This window comes from Mustela putorius, unplaced genomic scaffold (assembly GCF_011764305.1).
Source record: "Mustela putorius furo isolate JIRA1106 unplaced genomic scaffold, ASM1176430v1.1 tig00000596_pilon_pilon_pilon, whole genome shotgun sequence".
Lineage (NCBI taxonomy): Eukaryota > Metazoa > Chordata > Mammalia > Carnivora > Mustelidae > Mustela > Mustela putorius.
Window position 1 is genome coordinate 16593645 of NW_025421428.1, and position 19924 is coordinate 16613568.

The window sequence follows — 19924 nt, forward strand, 5'->3', positions numbered from 1 at the left end:
TGTGTCCTGGGTGGTCGCAGTGTGCAGGCCCTGATGTTCCCCCCCCCCCCCCGCAGTCCCCTCTGTGGACCTCCGACCCGGTCTTCTGTCCTTCCTTGTCCTTTGAGCGGTTTGCCCTTCATGGTTTGTGCCAGTGCTCCACAGGTCTTGGGGCGAGTGCCCTCCCGTGGCCTTTGTGTCTCGCAGAGATATTCTCTCTGTGGCTGTTGAGTTCCCGGTGATGTCTTTTCATGAACGGAAGCTGCTGTTTTCATTGTCTTCCGATTTCTCTGCCTCTCCCTCCATGCTGTGGGTGTTCGTAGCATCCCAGGTGAAGCCAGGCCTTTCACAGCCGAGACCGTGCGGAGGCACACGTGCGGCGTCTGCAGAACTTACCCTTGGCCCCCACGTGTAGGCTTATGGTCGTTCTGCTGCAGCGCCCAGCTTTACCCCACGCTGATGTCTGGGTGACTCAGGACCGTTGGCTGAGAAGACCGTCCTTCTCCCCACCGCCCCACAGCGCGGCTTTTGTTGGAACACAAGTGTCCTTGTGTGTTGGGGCGCCCCTCTGTCCTATCTGCTGATGCTGTAGTAACCCTCTGACCTGACGTCCTCTTACCTTGGGGTCTGTAGGGCTGTCTTTCCTTTCTTGGTCTTGTTCAGTTTCTGTGTAGGTTTTAGGGTCAGCCGGACAAGTTGTACAACACAGGGCAGTGTTGAACCTGTGACCCACCTCGGGGCCCCTGGGGCACCTGCTTTTCTAGGTGACGAGCACAGTGTCCCTCTCTGCTGGCCATCCCCAGTTGCCTCACTAAGGCTCCGTGCCGCTGTGCGCAATTTTGTTTGTTTGTTTGCTTGTTTTCTAAAGATTTTATTTATTTATTTGACAGAGAGAGATCACAAGTAGGCAGAAAGGCAGGCAGAGAGAGGAGGAAGCAGGCTCCCCACTAAATAGAGAGCCCGATGCAGGGCTCCATCCCAGGATCCTGGGATCATGACCTGAGCCAAAGCAGAGGCTTTAACCCACTGGGCCTTCCAGGCACCCCCATCTGATAGGTTTTTGCTGATTTTACTTTAAGGGTCAGTTTTATTGTAAATAATTGATGTTCAGTGAACAAGGAGTGTGTGTGTGTAGTTTTGAGTCTGATCAGTGCCAGGACCAAGACCTGGAGCGCTTCCCCTGCCCCATGGTGCCCCCACCCCAGGTGGCCGTGGGGCCGCATCTGTCGCCGCAGCTGGCTTTTCCCAGGGCCAGAGTTTCCCACGAGTGGGGTCAGCGTGTGCTCCACTGCTCTGGCTCCTGCGGTTCCCCCCAGGTGATGGCAGGTCCTGTGACCCACCAGCGGCCCAGCTGTGTTGTGCCACTGCCTAGGGACGGACCTGGGTGTTCCCGGATTTCAATGTTCAGAGTAAATCTGCAGGGTTTGGTTTCTGTGGGTTTGAGTTTTCATTTCTTATGGGTAATTCCTGGCAGTAGGATTACTGATGTCGGGTGAACGTGTACGTTTAATAACTTTAAAAGAAAAGGGAAGCAGTTTCCCAAAGTAGTTGCGTCACTTCAGGTTTCCACCAGCAACAAATGAGAATTTCAAACACTGTAATTTTAATGTGCGTTTTCTTGATGATTTTTTAAAAAGATTTTCTTTATTTATTTGACAGAGCAAGGGTGGAAACACAAGCAGGGGCGGGGGGGGGAGAAGCAGGCTCCTTCCGAGCAGGAAGCCCAGTGCGGCACCCTGGGGTCACGTCCTGCGCTGAAGGCAGACGCCCAGTGACTGAGCCACCAAGCGTCCCTCTTGATGATTTTTTTTTTTTAAAGAATTTACTTTTAAGTCCTCTTCACACCCAGCATGGGGCTCAAACTCAAAACCCTGACATCAGGAGGGCGGGCTCCTACGACTAACCCACTGGGTCCCCAGCTTCCTGAAGGTCATTGACGTGCGCGTCTCGCCGTGTGCCAGTTGGTCTCCTTCTTTGCTCTTTTGTGCGGGAATTTTGAAAAGCCGCTGCCCGTTGTTTACTCGGGCTACGCACCTTCTTCCTGAGCCGTAAGGTTCTTTGTGTTCCTGATCCGCGACCTTTGTCAGACACGGGTCCTGTGTTTTCTCCCAGCCCGTGCCTCGATGGTTTGTTTTCTTAGCAAGGTCTTCCATGGAGCAGAACATTTTCTTCCCGTTTCATGCTTTGCGTCCTACGAATTCTTTGTCTCCCACGAGGTTGTGGAGATTTTTTCCTTTTTCTAGGATTTTCATATTCTTGGCTGCTAGATCCACAGTCCATCTTTTGTGTGGCTTGAGGTAAGTCTCGAGACTCCTCTTTGTCCGTGTGAGTACTCGGTGATTTCAGTGCTGGCTGCCGTTGGCTGGAAAAGCCTCTGCTTGGACCGTCAGGAGTACGTCCGTGCCTGGACTGTGTTTTGTTTCTTTGATTTATTTGCTAACCTCACACTGACCCTGCTGTCTCTTCCCTACTGTCGGTTCAGGGGAAATCTTGGAACCAGGTCATCCCTTTCCAAAGGTCCCTGGAGCTCTCCGGAGTGCGCTGGGTTTCCGTACGCATTTAGAACCCAGGTGCGTGTACGAGAGGAGGCCGCTGGGACTTGACTGGGACTCTCCGGTCTGTTGGTCCACTCAGGGGTGCTGGCATCTAACAGTGTCGAGTCTTCTCCACTGGCTGGTGTCTGGGCCTGGAGCCAGCCTGCCCCAGCAGACCCCGGGCCCTAGTGGGGACGCCGTTCCAGCAGCCGTCTCTCTCCTGCTGCCTGCTGCCTGTGGCTGCCCCTGCCCAACTCCCAGCCTTCCTGTCTCCTCTCAGTCCAACCCCTCCAGGCCGTTCCCTCCGGCCTGCTTCTCTGGCTCGTTCGTTCTGGCGCGTGATGTACTCCGGAGCTTCCCAGGGTTCACTCCAGCTCAGACCTTGTGTCGCCCATGGCGTAGCCATACCTGTGCCTGTGGCGTCTGTGTGTCTCACCCACTGTCGAAGACATCGGGAGACTTTCTGGTTCTACCTTCAGAATGCATCTGACCACCTGGTGCCAAGCTGCCTGCCTTTTCCTTGGGCTGGGCTGTCCCCAGGTTTTGGGTCTGTGCTAGGACCCCAGAATCTCCCTGTCCTTGCTGTTCTAGAACCTTCTGAATACCCACCTCCTCCTAGCCGCCTTTGCTTGAATCTGCCCTGGTTAACCAGGTGCCTGCACACACTCAGCTTCTCGGAGTAGGGCAGGTTTGCAGGGGCATGGAGCTCCCTTCCCGTGGCGTTTTTGTCTTAGGAGGGACAAGTAGTTTCTTTATCAGAACTACTTTAGAAGAGCACGTGGCACACACGTCTGAAGACCCAAGCAGCATCGTTCATGGTGGGAAAGATGCGGTGTTTACGTGGCCAGGAACGGATGCCCGCCGGGCTGGGCAGCAGTCAGGTCTGGAAGAGCTGCTTGCTCCAAAGATGGGCAGCTCTCTGTCTCTCTGTGTACCTGTGTCCCTTGCCCCCACGGAGTCTCTAAGCTGAGTGTGGTCGGGTGAGCAAAAACTCAGTGTACACCACAGAAAAAGGTTTACTGAGAGACACCATGCCAGAGGCCAGGGAAAACGCAGGTGGCACAGGGACCAGTGGGCAGGGACTCAGCTTTGTGCTCCACGCCTGCGGGGGTGGGGACCGGCAGCTTGTTCCCCCAACCCTGGCATCAGGGGAGGGCTGTCCTGCAGGCTTTGGGCGATGCTGCCGGTAGGGACCCTCGGAGGGTCTCAGGCTGTGGCCTCCCTTGTGGTGGGGTTCGGTCCTGGCATGAGGGCCTGTGATGTCATGTGCTCCTTGCCCTGAGGACACCCCGCCCCTCCGTGTGCCCCTCACACATCCTGCCCAGGTCTAACGGTCTGCCCCGCAGCCACGCTGGCTGCCCTGTGGTCTCTCTGTTAGTTAGGGACAGACCCTGCCTCCAGGATGTCTATTTCTCGCCTCCGTGGACAGTCTCTTGCTTACGTCGCGACGGCCCCGCAGGACAGAGGAGAGAAGGCCGCGCTGTCGGGAGCCGGACACGCCACCCGTTAGATCCCACTTCGTTTCTTCGGTTCTTGTGCCAGGAACGTGACGTCACTCAGAAACCTGTCATTTTGTTCCTGAGGAGCCGGCGTGTGCCTGCAGGGGCGCCAACTGTCGTGCCTCACGAGACCGACCTCAGTTTCCCCAGAGTGTGAACAGCTGGTTTGCTGCCGCCTTCTCAGTGCTGCGTCCCATCATTTCTTCTCCCCGAGGGCAGCCCTGCGCCCCTCGCGCTGTCCTGCAGGAGCCTGCATCCGTGTGCATGTGGTCGGGGGCCGCGTCCCCGTCCGCTGTCTCTGCAGAAGCCTGAGGGCGCGGGCAGCCTGGGGTCTGCCTCTCCCAGACCCGGAGTACGTGAGCCTTGGCTGCCCACCTTCTCCTGATGCCGGGGCCTTCCCTGAGGGGTGTCCCATCTCTCACGTTTCCTAACAGACTCTTACGTTGGAAAGAAGAATCTTCCCCACCCAGATGTGGGCTTTCGAGCAGCCCCTTGCGTACAGGCAAGATCACTCATTCTTGCCACCGGGGGCGCGGGGGGGTCGCAGGAGGAGCTCCTGGTGCTGAAGGGGTCGGGGTCTTGTCCTCTTCCTCTCTCACATGTTACAGCTCCTGGTTGTTCTGTACTGAGCGCTGTGGCCGGCCGTCGTCCACGCTGGCACCAGAGGAGCCTGTTTGCTCTGGCCTCGCCTTCCTTGGCCTCGTTGTGTCTGGCTCCCTCGTTCGGCCTCAGAAGTCTCTGAGCTGCCCTGGGTCCTTGCAGTCAGGACACCAGGGGTCAGAAGTATGGAATGAAAGAATCCTTAAAAACGTGTCCCGTCGCTGCTGGGTTGAACGCTGCTGGGGTTTGCGGAAGCCCTTGACTGTGATGCCGCCTCCCGCCTGTCCAGGTCCTGGCTTCTCGCGGTGTCCGTGGTTTCAGAGGGGCCACTAACGTGCTGGCCACGGACACCGCAGCGCGGGTGTGCGTGCCGGGTCTTTGCTGAGAATGTGCCCACTGAGACCACGAGACCCCTGGGCAGCTCCTGGTGTGACAGCTCTTTGGGTGGGTGGGCTCCTAGTCTGACATGCAGGTGTGTGTGTCTTAGTTCATGTCAGATTCTAGAATTCTAGGGGTGCCCAGCTGGCTCAGTCGGCAGAGCGTGAGGCTCGCTGTCTTGGGGCTGTGAGTTCAAGCCCCATGTTGGGGATAGAAAGTGCTTTAGAAATAAATAACAAATTGTAGAATTTTAAAATCTATTTTTTAGTTACATAAAATATTTACGTGCTTTTGAAGTAGAGATTATCCAGAAAGCTCTGCTCAGGAGAGCCTTGCCTGTTCTGTGACCCCCACAGGTGACCCTTCGTAGGACACCGAATGTCCATGTGCGTTTCTTACTTCCTTGCCTTTCTTACAGAGAAGGTGGCGTGCCCGTGGCGCAGGGATCACGTATCCTGAGTGTGCACAGGGTTCTCGTTGCTTTGGGGACACTCAGGACCATCTCAGCCTTTGCTGGACTTGCAGTAGCATCTCCAGGACCCGTCCTGCCCACAAGCCTCTTTGTGGGGCGCTCGCCCTCGCCCGCGTCGCGGAGGCTGTGCCCAGCCGTCCCGTGCTGGCTCTGACAGCCGGAGCGGGACAGTTGGACTGAGGAATTGCACTGGACTCTCTCGTGTGTCTCTGAGATGCTCACTGTCAGAGGGACGTGCTTTGTCTCCTGTCGTCAGGGCCGCCCAGAGGGGCCTGCAGCATCCTCGCCTGCTCGGGCAGCATCTGGGCTGCCTCAGGGCCGGGCTCTGTGGGTTCTACAGAACGTGTCCATCTGCCCGGTCTGTCGCCTTTGTGCCCGTTGCTGTGTGGGCGGCTCCAGCCTCTGACAGACGTCCTGCGGTCTGTCCGACCGGCCGGTCGGGCTCGCATGCGGGCTGTTTCTGTCGAGGTGGAGGCTTCCCCCGCCTGCCCTGGCGTCCCTGGCATCCGTCCTGGCTTGGCTCTGGCGGGGACTCTTGCACACGGTCTGAGCCCCACGGTGCCCAGCAGTCATGGGGTCTGGCTCCTCACGCCTCATTCCGCACAACGGTCTTCGCCGTGTGCCCCACACGGTTGGGCCGCGTGCCCACCAGGGCTGTTCACAGGAGGGGAGCTGCTTCCTGAGTGGGGGCCACCTGCATGTTTAGTCCGTGGCACCCGGAGGCAGAGGCCAAAGGCTTGTGCCACGCGAGTCATTGTGCAGTTTCTGCCTAGAGGCAGGACTGCTGGGTCAGGAGTGCGTCGCCTTCAGTTTCAGGGGAAGGTTGTCCGAGACAACCTCCATCACCATTTTGCCTTTCCTTGACCCCTGAGGGTCCCTTGGCTTCTGGTCAATGCTTTGCCCTCCACAGGGCACACCCCCCGGAAGGCCCCCTTCTCCTCGTGGTGTATCTGGCCTTCCCTCCCAGACGTGGCACTCGGTTCCTATGTAATAAGTTCCCACAGATGTAGCCGTGGGGGACGTCTCTGCTCACCGGCCGGTGTGAGTGGGCTCTCTGCTCAGGGCCCCGGGGCAGGCAGGGTTCTCTCGGGAGACAGGGCCGCAGCCTGTTGAGGGTTGGAGGACTCTGCTCCTTGCGTCCCCGGGCAGATGCCCGCCCCCTTCAGTACCCAGGCCACGCACGTTCCTCACCACATGACCCTTTGGACTTCAGGCCCCGGTGCTCTGGCTTTTTCCAGAGAAGGCTGCTACTTCAAGGGCTCCTGTGGGGAGGTCAGGCCCCCAGCCAACCCCCCTTTCTCACCATCCGCTCTGGTCCTTTCTGCTCGTAATCACAGGGGTGGCGCTGGGGCAGGGTCCCGGGGCTCCTGAGGTCCTGGCTCCTCCCTGTCCCACTGGGTTCGTAGGACATGGCAGTGTTTCTGTCACGTGGCTGTGACCGACCACTCAGCCTCCCTCTCTCTGCCCCACCTGCCCGCACACTCCGCGTCTCCCGGCCACTCCTTGGGATCTGCTCCTCCATCACCAAGTCCCAAAGAGCTGCTCCCTCCTGCCACACCCCGTGGTCCCTGCAGCCCTGCCCCCTTCCTCGTGATAGTGGTGTCCAAGCGTCCGATGGTCCACGTCTGGCTCACGGTGTGGAGTGGGTAGCATCCCCACGACCCTGAGGCCTCTTGTGCCCCTGCTCTGGGCCGCGTTTCTGCCTGCGGCCTGCAGATCCGCAGGCTCCTGCTGGAGCTCCCTGCTCTCCTTCCCGCCCCCCAGGACGGCGAGGTGTACTGCATCGACGCTCGCTTCTACGGGAACGTCAGCCGCTTCATCAACCACCACTGCGAGCCCAACTTGGTGCCCGTGCGTGTGTTCATGTCACACCAGGACCTGCGGTTTCCCAGGATCGCCTTCTTCAGCACCCGCCTGATTGAGGCCGGGGAGCAGCTGGGGTAGGTGCCGCCGTCCCCAGGGGCCAGCTAAGCGTGGGGACCTTCTGTGGTTGTCTGTGTTTCCGCAGCTCTGAGCCAGGACGGACGGCTCTGCTCGGGCTGGGTCCCCGCTGCTGCCGAGCCGTGGGGCCTGGACGCCGGCCTGGACGCCGGCCTTAGCTCTGCCCTCTCCCCAGGTTTGACTACGGGGAGCGCTTCTGGGACATCAAAGGCAAGCTGTTCAGCTGCCGATGCGGCTCCCCCAAGTGCCGGCACTCCAGCACAGCCCTGGCGCAGCGGCAGGCCAGCGCCACCCAGGAGGGCCAGGAGAACGGCCTGCCCGACACCAGCTCCTCCACCGCTGACCCCCTCTGAGCGGCAGCCGGCATGGGGCACCGGGTGTCGGTGCTGTGCACACTGCGGTCGGAGAGGAAGGAGAAGTGGATGCCTGAAGGCCCCGACCTGGGGCTGCAGGGCTGCGAGGCCCCAGCGTGGTGGCCCGTGGGCCGGGGGCGGGCGCTCGGGAACACTCTGGGATTCCGCGCTGGCGTGACCTTGTGAGTTTCTGATGATGGTTTTGTCGTTTCCACATTTCTCGTTCCCCCTCTACTCCCCTGGTTCCTGTTCCACTGTGGGGCTTGTTGGCCAAGTCCTGTGGGCCCAGATCCCTGCGTGGCACCTGCCGAAGGCGCAGTCAGCTGCGAGCTGCTCCGTGGACCCGCCTGCCCGAGGCCTGCGTGGCAGCTGCCGTCCCGGGTGCTGTGCGGACTCCGTCCCCACCTCGACCTGGGAGAGGTCCAGGCCAAGCCGTCACTGACTTTGGAGAAAATGTGGGTTTGCTTTTTAAAGAAGTTCTATATCTAGTCCTATATATCAGACCTCTAATGCATTTCTTTCCGAGGAAGCAGTTTGTCGGGTGCAGGAGGGCCGCGGCCCCCGGAGGACCCCGCACCAGCCCCGCCGGCTCAGCGACGCTGGCGCCTTCTGTTGATTTTTAAACCACATGCTATGATGATGAATAAACTGATTTATTTTCTACCATTATTGAACATTAGGACAAATAAAAAACACAAAACACAGACAACGGTGCTGATTCTGGTGTGGTTTCTACTCACCATGTGAAAATAAACTATCAACTGTATAAAGAGAACAAAGTGATTTTAGAATAAAATGCAGGAAAAAACTTTTTTTAAAATGTTAGTCTTGTCGTGGAATAAATTTGCCGTCACCTTTTGTGTGAGGGCCTGCCAGGTCATCTACTTTTCTAAACACTGTAATTAGTGCAGTGGCGGTGGGGTTTTTGTGCGGCTCTTCTAAAACACTCATGATGCAGTCATGTTTATTTTTTTCTGTTAAAATGTTTTTGACAGTTTTAAGAGCAGTCTTTTGGCTCAGACCATTTCTTGTTCTGTTTTCAATGAAATCAATAAAAAAAGAGAAGTACTTTACATGAGGTTTTTATTATGGCATCGTTTCACCTGCTTTCTGCAAAACATCTGCGTTGCCCGTGGGGCGCTCTAGGGTTCTCGCGAGGCGGGGCCGGAGCCCCTCCATGGACCTGGATGCTCACGCCTTCTTGACCTCGAAGAGCACACCCCATGCCTGCACCCCAAGGCGGAAGACCTGTCTGTGCGGGTCGCTCTGTGCGTGTGTGTGTGTGTGTGTGTGCATATGTGTGTGTGTGTGTGTGTGTGTGCAAGTCTTGCTACGACCAACCCCAGGCATGGAGGCCCAGGTCGTGTTCTGTTCTGGAGGAACAGAACATGTCTTAGAGCAGCCCCAGGTAAGTCCCCAGAAGTGTGGATCAGATCTGCTTTTGAACGTGGTAAGGCTGGAGGACTTTCTTCCCGCGGCAGGAACCTGCTAGTCCCAAACGCACGGGCTCTGTGGTCTGTGCAGGGCTGGGCTCCCTCACTGGGTGCCTGCAGGCTTGAGAAGAAATAGCTGAATGCTTGTCTTCTTTATACACAGAGCTCAGTCACTCAGACACGTTCAGACGTTTATCTGAAACGGTAGCAGCTCTCTGCGCTTTGTAAGCAGCCCAGGCAGGAAGTCCTCCCCCGCACCCCCCCATCCCCTTGGAAAGGGGACTGCAGGCCTGGGTGTGTGGGAGCATCTGTGACCCAATGGGACAGAGGTGGGGCTGATCCTACACAAGGCCGATGCCCCTTCTTCCAGGAAGGCTCTGGTTTGGCTCCCCAGGCCTGTTGTCTTTCTCCTCTGGGTAGTGCCTTGGGGCCAGGGCTGTGCTGGGGCAGCGGACCCCTAGGAGGCGGCATCCCAGAGGCAGTGGGTAGGGTGGCAGGGGATCCACATAGAGCTTCAGGCCTTGTGGAACCCACCAGCTCTATGTGGCCCTGCCCCCAGCACCCCTCCTTGGGTTCTGAGCTCATTGCCTTGCAGGCAACCAGTGGTGCACCGGGCCAAGTGCTGGGTGTGCGTGCAACTCTCTGTTAAACTGGGACTCAGTCCAGTTGAAAACTTGTGTTGTGTAAACTTATGCGGACTGTGGGGTAAGTGAACCGCCCCCCCAACACCAACAGCGAGTTGCAGAGCCTCTGAAACAAGCCCCCACAGGCCCTGGCTTTGAGGAGCCTGATGTCCATGAGTCGGGCTGCTGAGTCTTATCTGGCCCAGGAGGGCTCCGCGGTGACCACCTCAGCTCCAGCTGCTGATGTCCCTGCCCCAGCCCTGTGGCTGTGGCTGGGGTGGGGGAGGGGCCTGTGCTCCAGCAGGGCACAGACTGCAGGGGTGGGTGCAGGCCTCGCTCAGAGGTGGGGTGGGCGGGTAAGAGGCCCCCTCTGACTGAGGCCTCTCTGCAGGGGCAGCTGGAAGTGACCACAGTCACCCCGGCTGCCGCGCTCATTGCCAGACACAAACCCGCAGGTAAGAACTGGAGAGAAACCGGGGAACCGGGGAACCCACCCGCAGTGCCCCCTTCTTGGCCTCCCTCACTTGTGTGGACGTTTGTCCTGTTTGTGGCCTGTGAGTGACGGCAGTTGTGTCCTCGCTGTTGGCACATGGACGTTTGCAGTCTCTGCTAACAACAGCGGCGCCAGGAGGAAGAGTTCCATGCGCCTTCCTTGTGCGGCCGTTGTCTTAGAGAAGGGGTCAAAGGGCATTCCACAGCAGACATTGCGGAAGCAAACCCTGAAAACCCGCCCCTAAAATGTTTGCCAGCCTTTGTCTCCACCAACAGGGTATGTTTCCCAGGCACACACCCCGCGGTCACGCTCCCTGCTGGCTCCCGTCAGCCAGAGCCAACGACACCTCAGCACAGTAGAGCTCACACCGACCAGCCGGTCTGCAGCACAGTCAGCCTCTCCCCTCACATGGCTCAGTGCAAGATCTCGTTGTGCTCACGTTTCCCTTACTGGTTTGTATGCCGTGTCTATGCACTAGCTTTGTACCCATACTAAACTTAAGCTTTTTATGTGCTGAAATCTGACCGTGACTTCTGATTATGCACTCTATCTAGAATATCCTCCTCTGCTTCCAAATTATAGAAATATTCTTTCGCACTTTTTCTGGTGTTTTATTTTTCAGTTTAGTTCTTGAATCTAGGTGGGATTTACTTGGTGTGGGGCTGAAATAACTATGTTTAATATTTTAAATATTGGGGTAGTTTATATATGGTGAAGTGCATAGGTTTTATGTGTATAACTCAGTAAATTTTGACAGACACCTTTGCCCGTGTAACCCGTCCCTTAAATAGGACATTCTCATCTGTCACCAGGAAGTATCTTTCTGTTCTTCCCGTCTGGTTCCTGTCCCGAAGAGGCATCTCCTGTTCAGGTTTCTCTCAGCAGAGACAAGGTTTTTCCTTCAGTGGAACTTCGTGCAGACAGGGGTGTCCGTGGATCAGTGTCTCCCAGCTTCCCTTGCTCCGTTTTTGTTGTTGGCTTGCGTCTCTGGTCTGGGGCTGTCATCTGTCAGGCGCCTGCGAGCACTCAGCCGCCGTCAGTTGGGAGAGTTGAGTTTGTCTGTCGGGGAGGACGTCCCGGCGTGCATTCTCCATGGCCGTGCTGCTCCGCACAGGCCTGCACGAAAGCGCTTCCTGTCGGATTTCGCCCGCTCTGGTGGGAGCAGGGTGGCGTCACGGCTTGTATCTGTGTTCCTGGTGACTGCGGCCAACCCCCTTTCGGACCCGTGCTGTCCGTGTGTAGATTTTGGTTTGCAAGGTACGCGGCCTTTTGCGTATTTCTTAGTCGGACTCTCTACGCTGGGAGCAGAGGAGCTGGTTGCGGATCATAGACCGAGTCCTTGGCGGAGGGATGTATTTCGGTGTTTTCGCTTGGTTACTTTATGTTCCTTTTCCTAAGAACGGAAGTGTACAATTTTGGGCAAGTCCAATGTTTCTTTTCTGGGTGGGGAAGTGGGGTGTTCTCCATCCCACTGGAAGGTCGGGAAGGTTATCTGCTGTTCTAAAGGGTCATGGCTTCAGATGTATTTCGGTGTGTGATTCATCTTCAGCAAACGCTTGCGGGAAGGAGGTAGTGATCGAGCTCCATTCCTGTCTGATGTGGGCCTCCAGCCCTTCTGCCCTTACCTGGTTGTTTAGAAGATTGGGAGTCTCCTACTCAAACACTTAGGCTCCTTTGTAGAATGTTAATTGACGTGCACACGTGGACTTCATTTAGGAACTGTTCTGTTGCATTGAGTATTTGCATGTCTCTGTGTTTTTATTACTGTAGCTTCGAGTATCACAATCACAAGTGGTGTAAATGTTCCAAATCGTTCTTATTCTTTTCTTATTGGTTTTTAAAGATTGATTGATTGATTGATTGATCTGACAGAGATCACAAGTAGGCAGAGAGGCAGGCAGAGAGAGAGGGAGAAGCAGGCTCCCCGCTGAGCAGAGCCCGATGCAGGCTCAATCTCAGGATCCTGAGATCATGACCTGAGCCGAAATCAGAGGCTTAATGCAGAGCCACCCAGGTGTCCCCAAATCATTTTTATTCTTAAAGATGATTCTTTACCTCTTTTAGCTTCCCTGGGACCTCTGTATTGTTTTTTTAAGATTTTTTTATTTGTTTGAGAGAATGAGCAAGAGCATGGGGAGGGGGGAGGGGCAAGGGCAGGAGAGGAGCAGAATCCCTGCTGAGCAGGGAGTCCCAGTTCAGGACCCCAGCCAGAAAGCAGATGCTCAACTGTGAGCCACCCAGGCGCCCAAGGGCCTTTGTGTTTGTTTGTTTGTTTGTTTGTTTGTTTTGACAGTGATCACAAGTAGGCAGAGAGGCAGGCAGAGAGAGGGCAAAGCTGAGCAGAGAGCATCATGTGGGGCCTGATCCCAGGACTCTGAGATCACTACCTGAGCAAAAGGCAGAGGCTTTAACCTACTGAGCCACCCAGGCGCCCAGGCCTTTGTATTTTTATGTAAGTTTTAGAAAGAGCATATGCATACTTAATAACAAAAAGCTGGTGGGATTTTTTTTTTAACTTTTTAAAATCAACTTTGTTGAAATGTAATTCACATATCATAAAATGCTCTCATTTTAAGGAATCCATGATTTTTGACGAATGTTTGTGCCCCTATAATTACCACCACAACCAAAGTGTAAAGAACACCTTCATTTCCCCCAAAACTTCCCGTTGCCTCTCTGAAGTCTACCCCACCCTGCTCTGGTCCTATTCTAGAATTTTCTATAGTTGCAACCCTACCGTGTGCACTTTGCTGCCTCACAATTAAAAAATACATGTTAAGCCAAAGACGCCAGGTAGACTTTCACACATACAGGAGAGCTGCAGGACAAAGCCTTGCTTCTCTGAACCGGGTGAGGTTCACCGGCTCGACCCTCCATCGTCCCTGCAAGGATGTTCTCCTGTGTGACCACAGCGGATTGTGCGGCTCTGCTCCCGTAGACCCAGTGCGGCGTCTGCCTTCATCTAGCCCTGCTCACTGGAGCCTGTGGGTCTAGCCTGGCTTTCTTCCGTTCAGTGGTCCTGTCTTCAGTCATCTTCAAGGCGGAATAGCGGTCTTCCTTGTTTTCATGTTCGCGTGTAGAACGCCCTTGGTTTGGACTTGCCCGTATCCTCTGGATTCGAGGAGGTTGTACATCTTTGACAGGAACAACCATGGAGGTGGGGCCGAGTTCCCAGCACCTCCCGTCAGGTGGCCCACAAGTCAGATTTGATCCCCATACAGACAAGGCAGCCTTCAGTGCCCGTGGTGTCTGCCAGTCTCCCCCAATGCAGTCTCCTCTTCCGTGCTGAAATCCATGCCATTGGGGGAAAGCACTGGGGGACTGTGGAGGTGCCATCCTTTGCCACAATTCCGACTTCTCTGTAGGCGTGTGGGCTCACAATCTCCTATTCTGTGGGTTGTGTCTGTCTCTGCTGCTTGTGTGGGTGCTGGAAACGCCAAAGATTGGCCATGGTGGGTACTCTTCCAAGGCTGCCCCTCTCCCTGACATGTCCTGTCCTCCCGGAGCACCTCTGACTTTATGGCCCGTCCAGATGTTCTGCCTCCAACCTGGTAGCAGTCCACTTCCTGGAATTGAAATTCGCCAGTTTTGCTACTTATTTTCTCTTTATCTCATCTGTCCTTTGTTCCTTTCTTTCTGCTTTCTCCTATATTAAGTGTGTTTTCACAAGCCGTTCTGTCCGCTCCATTGGCTTGGTACCTGCACCCCTTGCTCGTGGTTTACAAATCGTGCCAGGTGTCCCCACGTGAATGCACATCCTGCTCAGCACAGCCCACCCTCGTGTGATGTGACCCTGAACTGTGTTGTGTATGCCACGTCGTATATCTTACGTGAGAGCCCATGCCCGCTAGTCCCACTGCCCCGTACCTTCGCCGAACTGCCTGACATTGTACTTCCTGCGGCTCGTACCCCAGGACATTGTTAGTGTTTTTGCTTTAATTAACCACTTATTCTTTTCATTTGTCCACTCATTTTTTCACTGGTTTCTTTTTGTTTCTTGTAACGGTTTCACCAAAACCCAGGGGGTGCTTGTCTGACTGTCCTTGGCCTTGTCGGGCTTCACAGACACTGCATGTCTTCCAGGTCGGAGGTCTGCAGCCACCCTGCTCCGGCAGGTGTGTTGGGCTGGCTTCCAGCAGCTTCTGCTCCCCTGCTGCCTCCGTGTCACATTTTGGTAATTCTCACAACACTTCGGAGTTTTTCCCTGCTCTTACATTTGGCAGGTGGTTCGTGGTGGCTGGGGGTGTTGCTGCTGTGCTTGCTGGGGGCGCGTGCAGCATGCCGTGGCAGATAGCAGGCCTCTTCGGTTAGGGTCCTGTGGGCTCTGACTGCCCCGGTGCACAACGGGTCCCCCTCTCTGGCCTTTCTCAGGCCACCCCGTTCCTTGAGACGCAGCCCTGAGATGGGGGCCAGTCGGGAGCGGCCCACGATGGCCGCTCAGGTGAAAGGAAGAGCCGCAGGCTCTCCCTTCAGATCCGGAGCGGAAAGCGACCCTGCGGAGGGAGGAAGGCCCACCGGGCTGCTGCTGGGCTCTCACACCAGCCGGCGGCCACACCGTGAACGCAGAGGCCGCTTCCGAGAACGCGGGCGAAGAGAGTGATCCGGCCTTGCTGCAGACGCGGAGGCCGCACTCGGGGGCAGGGCCAGCCGCAGCCCCTCCCAGAGCGAGGCTCCGGCCCTGCAGTCCGCGCCGGCTGAGGAGAGCCACGGCCGCGGCGCGGCTGGTGGCGGCAAGCGGTGGCTCCCGACGCTGACGGCGCGACGCCGAGTCCCTGACGGCAGGCGGCAGGCAGAAGCCCGGGCTAACCCGCCGGAGCGGCCGGGCTCGCTCACCAGCCCCACTGGCCTCGGCCGCAGCCGTCGGTGCCCAGGGAGTGGCGCCGTCGTCGGAGAAGATGGCGCAGGGCCGTCGGGCGAGGGAGGGCCGCGGGGCGAGGGAGGGCCGCGGGGCGAGGGAGGGCCGTCGGGGCGAGGGAGGGCCGCGGGGCGAGGGAGGGCCGCGGGCCGCAGGGCTTCCGCGGACGGGCGGGCTCTTGCAGGAGCCGAGCCGGCCGGCGACCGAAGTCGAGGCCGGTGCCCGCGACTTTCCGAAAGTCCCCGGGCCCATGGGGACGGCGCGCCCGCTGCCGGCGTGGTCTGCGCGGTGCCGTCGGCCCGCTGTGGAGGCTGCTGCCCCCAGAGATGGCCTCACGCCACACGTCAGCGGCCCCCGCCCCGGCGCCCCGCAGCCCCGCGGAGGAGCGCGCTCTGCCTCCAGGCCCGCCGGGAGCATCGACTGCGCGAGGCGGCGGCGGCGGCTCCGACGGGGCTGGGCCGAGCAGGCGGGAAGCCTCCCGGACAGGACCCGTCGCTCCGGAGGCCGCCGCACACGTGCCGCGCTCAGGGGCGGACGCCGGCCGGGGGTCTGGGGGAGGCGGGCTCTGAGGGGCTCGGCCCCGCCGGTGTTCCAGCGGCGGGCGCGCCGTCCGCGGGGCTGAGCAGGGCCCGCGGCTGCCGGCGACGGAAGCCCCTCCGAGGAGACGCCGTGAAGGCTGCTGCGGCGACGAAGGCTCGAGAACGTGGCTTCGGGGGCCGTGGAAGCGGCGGCGGGGCCGGGAGCGCGGACTCGGGTTCTCGGGACGTTCCGCCGCGGGTCCGACGCCGCCACTCGGCACCGCCGGCCACGCGGAGCTCGCGGGTGATGGAAGAACCGGCGCGGCGGGCTCCTCTGCGGTCCTCCTCCAGGAAGCTTGCGTGGACCCGGCCTCGGCGCCCGCGCCCCGACCGACGGGGCGAGACCCTCCGCAGCGGGCGGGGCCGGACTCGGCGCAGGCCGGGCTGGGGTCGCTCCTCCTCGGCGAGGTCCTTCCGGACGCAGGCACCTGCGCCGAGTCCCCGGACGGACGCCGTCGCGCACGTGGCGGGCTCGGGGCGGCGCGAACCGAACTCGGCCGCGCGCTCGCCCCACTCGGTCCGCAGGGACGAGCCCTTCGCGGTGGCGCCCGGAGCCCGGCCCTCTGGGTGCCTCTGCCTCGCTGAGCGCCGGGGCTCCGTGTTCTTCCACGGCGAGGCCGGTGATTCCGAACGCGTTGACGGACTCGGCTTCCTGCCCCGCGCCGCGCGGCGGGGACCCCGGCTTGGGAGCTCCCACGCGCCCTTCCTCTGCGGCCACGCCCACCCTCCCGGCCACGCCCACCCGCGGGCTCCTCCCGGCCACGCCCACCCGCGGGCTCCTCCCGGCGCGTGTCGTGGCCCCTCGGGTTTCCACACGGTGGGAAACGCGCTGTAGACGCGCCGCAGGGCGGGAGCGAGTCGGGAGCGCGCTCAGCCCGGCGTCTTCCTCACGGCGAAGCCTCGAGAACACCCACGTGTTTCGTGTAAACCCGCCCGCCGTTCGCTCTCCGCGTGCGGACGCTGGGAGTCGCGGCCACGCAGCTCCAGCTGGCCGGGCGCCCCGTGCCCCTGGTGACCCCCTCGGGGGCCTCGGCGCCCCGGGCTCTGCCTTACGTCGCGGCGGGGCCCTTCATGGTCCGGCTCGCGCTTCCCGGTGGAGCGACGGCGTCTCGCGCCCTCTCCGGCGACCTCGGCGTCTCGCGGGTCCGAAGGCGCGTCGCCGGCCCTAGTGTGGCGCGTGTTCCGGGCGCGCTTCCCCGCCTCGCGCCGGGCCTCGGACGCGGCTGCGCGGCTCTCCCGGGGGAGCTCCGGGCGCTCCGTTTCCTTCTGGGAGCCGGGGTTGTCGGCCCGGCCCGCTCGAGGGCGACCGCCTGCCCCTCGGGGGCGCCGCCTTCGGCGTCTGGCTGCGGCGGCTCTTCTCCCGTGGCTCGTCCGGGCACCATTTGTCTTCCTAAAGCCCGTTGGTCCAGGGAAAGGTCCCGGAGCCAACGGACCCGCAGGTGTGACCGTCGGCAGAGACGTCGCTAGGGATCGGGGGTTCCCGCGGGGGCCACTCCGGCCTCCGGGGCGTTGGCTACATCCCGAAACACGGGGGCCGCGGCCCAGTCCTCGGAGGTCGGCCGGCCTTGGACGACGCGGCCGCAAGTCGCCGAGCACAGAGAGGACAGCAGCCCCGCCGCGAAGGGCTCCTGCCCCGAACTGTCAGGGCGTCCCCTGGGGCCCACGCGGCGACGGGGCCGGAGAAAGGTGGAGAAAAGGGGGCGGTGGGGAAGCGCGGCGGGAGCCCAGGGCCGCCAGCCGGGCAGGGAGGGCCGGGGGGAGGCCGCTGGCCACGTCCCCCAGGCTGTTCGGGGAGCTGGGATTCGGGGAGTCACAGGGAGAGTGATGTGGCCACTGCGCTTGGGGAAGGGCTCTGGCTGCTGAGCAGAAGGGACAGGGCCCAGCCCCGCACGCGGGGGCAGAGGAGGAGGGACAGGGAGCAGCTCCGCAGCCGGGGGGGCCGGACAGGGCAGCGCGCTGGGCACCGGGCTGGGAAGGATCTTCAGCAAGCAGGTCCGCCCCGTCGGGCAGCCCCGCGTCGCTCAGGACCGCAGGGAGGAGCACAGACCTCGCTCTCTTCCCCGTGGGCTCCCCTTCCAGCCGGGCGAGCAGGGGCAAGAGTCGCAGACATGATCCAGCAGAGCGCGCGGACGCCCTGCTGGCCAAGCAGCAGGTCTGCAGCCGCTGCTGCCACCGGAGGTGTGGACTGCTTGTCCAGGCAGGGGCAGCGTGAGCCCGCGTGCGGCCTGGCCAACCCCAGGCTGGCGGCTGAGCGGCAGCCACAAGAGAGCCCTGGAGCGGCGCCGGGAAGGCAGTGACTGTTAGAGTCCCGGTCTGAACGGGTGCTTTGGCTGCAGACAGGCGACAAGACAGGGCCACAGTGTTGCTTCACCACAGCCCTGGTCCAACAGGTGCGAAGGTGGCCACACCGAAGAAAGCAGATGGAAGGGGCCTGATGGCTTTGCTTTTTAAAATTACTTGCATTTTTGGGGGCGCCTGGGTGGCTCAGCAGGTTGAGCCTCTGCCTTCAGCTCAGGTCATGATCTCGGGGTCCTGGGTTCGAGTCCCGCATCGGGTTCTCTGCTTGGCGGGGAACCTGCTTCCCCCTCTCTCTCTGCCTGCCTCTCTGCCTGCTTGTGATCTCTGTCTGTCAAATAAATAAAATAAAATCTTAAAAAATAATAAAATAAAATTACTTGCATTTTTTATTTAAAAGCTTTTATTAAGGTAAAATTCCCTAACAAGTTCACCATTTTAACCATACTGAAATGTGATGTTTAATAAATTCACAATAAAATACAATCATCACCAGTATCTAATTTCAGAAAAACTTCATCATTCCAAAAAGAAACCCCACACCTATCATCAAGCCCTCTCCATTGGCCCCTCCCCCACTGGCACCCACTAAGCTCCTTTCTGTCCCTACAGATTTCCCTACTCTGGAAACATTCCATAGAATAGAATCATGTGACGGGGGCTTCTTATATCTGGCTTCTTTCAGTTAGCATGATATTTTCGGAGTTCATTCACGATGCAAATGGGATTAAATGTGCAAGGATTTTATTAGATGGTATTAGGTGACAAAAGATAGTATTCCTGGAAATAAATTGAGAGGTGGGGGGGACTGGGGGGAGCGATCTGACGGTTGCAGCTCTGACTCCCAGTGACAAGAGTGACAGAAGGCTGGGAGTCACTGAGCATCTGACTGGCTCAGTAAACCCAGCATGGAGTCCTCCACCCGAAGAAGCGTGGCCACCGCACCAAGGCCGTGACAGATTTGAGCATATCGGCTGAGCCCCTTGTGAATCGTGTTTCTTGCAGTTTGAGGATTTCTGTTTTCATGGCAACCACAACTGTTTAAAATAACAGTAATAATGTCCTGTGTCTGTTTCTTTTAAGAAAGGCCGAAAATTAATTGCTAATCATCCACTGGAAGAATTGAATAAGCCCAAAGCAAAGGAGAGAAGAGGAAATATAAAGAAGAGAGAGTAATGAAACAGAAGAACACACACATGATGGGGGTAATAAGTAAAGCCAAAAATTGGTTCTTTGACAAGATTAATAAAAATAGCAAACCTCTGGAAAGATTGAGAGCGGGACAGAGGAAAATTCATAAGTAATAATAGGGACTTAAAAGCAAACACAGCCACAGGAACAAAATAGATAAAAAGGATGATATGAAGAACTTTGGGCTAGTACATTTCTAGAAAAATAGAGCTGAATCAAACTGACCCAAGAGGAGATAGAAAACCTGAACACTCATAACCTTTAAAGATAGAGGATCAGTAATTAAAATCACAAAGAAGGGGCGCCTGGGTGGCTCAGTCTGTTAAGCCTCAGCCGTTGACTCAGGTCATGGTCCCAGGGTCCTGGGATGGAGTCCCGCATTGGGCTCTCTGCTCAGCGGAGAGCCTGCTTCCCCCTCTTCCCCTGCCTCTCTGCCTACTTGTGATTTCTCTCTGTCAAATAAATAAATAAAATCTTAAAAAATAAAATCACAAAACATCATCCCGAGCCATTGAGCTCCACTGAATTTTCAAAATACAAATTCTCTAAAGAAATGCTCCCCAACTCAAAGGACAGCATAACCTTGATACCAGACTCTGGTAGGAATGGGGGCAAGAGGGAAACTGCAGGGTGATGTCGTTCAGAGACCAGCGGTGGAAACTCCAGACCAGCTGTTAGTCAACCAAATCTCACTAGCGCT

The 19924-nt window shown here is 58.2% G+C and overlaps 1 protein-coding gene across 7 annotated transcripts in view; it reads left to right on the forward strand.

The window, feature by feature from the left end:
• The window catches only part of EHMT1 (euchromatic histone lysine methyltransferase 1), a 136601-nt gene extending 127772 nt beyond the window's left edge, over nucleotides 1-8829 (forward strand). For all 7 annotated transcript variants that reach the window (XM_045082814.1, XM_045082815.1, XM_045082817.1 and 4 more), the window contains 2 exons: nucleotides 7227-7402; nucleotides 7579-8829. In XM_045082814.1, the coding sequence (XP_044938749.1) occupies nucleotides 7227-7402; nucleotides 7579-7756 (354 nt within the window). In that variant the 3' untranslated portion in view covers nucleotides 7757-8829. The remainder of the gene's footprint in view (nucleotides 1-7226; nucleotides 7403-7578) is intronic.
• Nucleotides 8830-19924: the final 11095 nt, after the last annotated feature.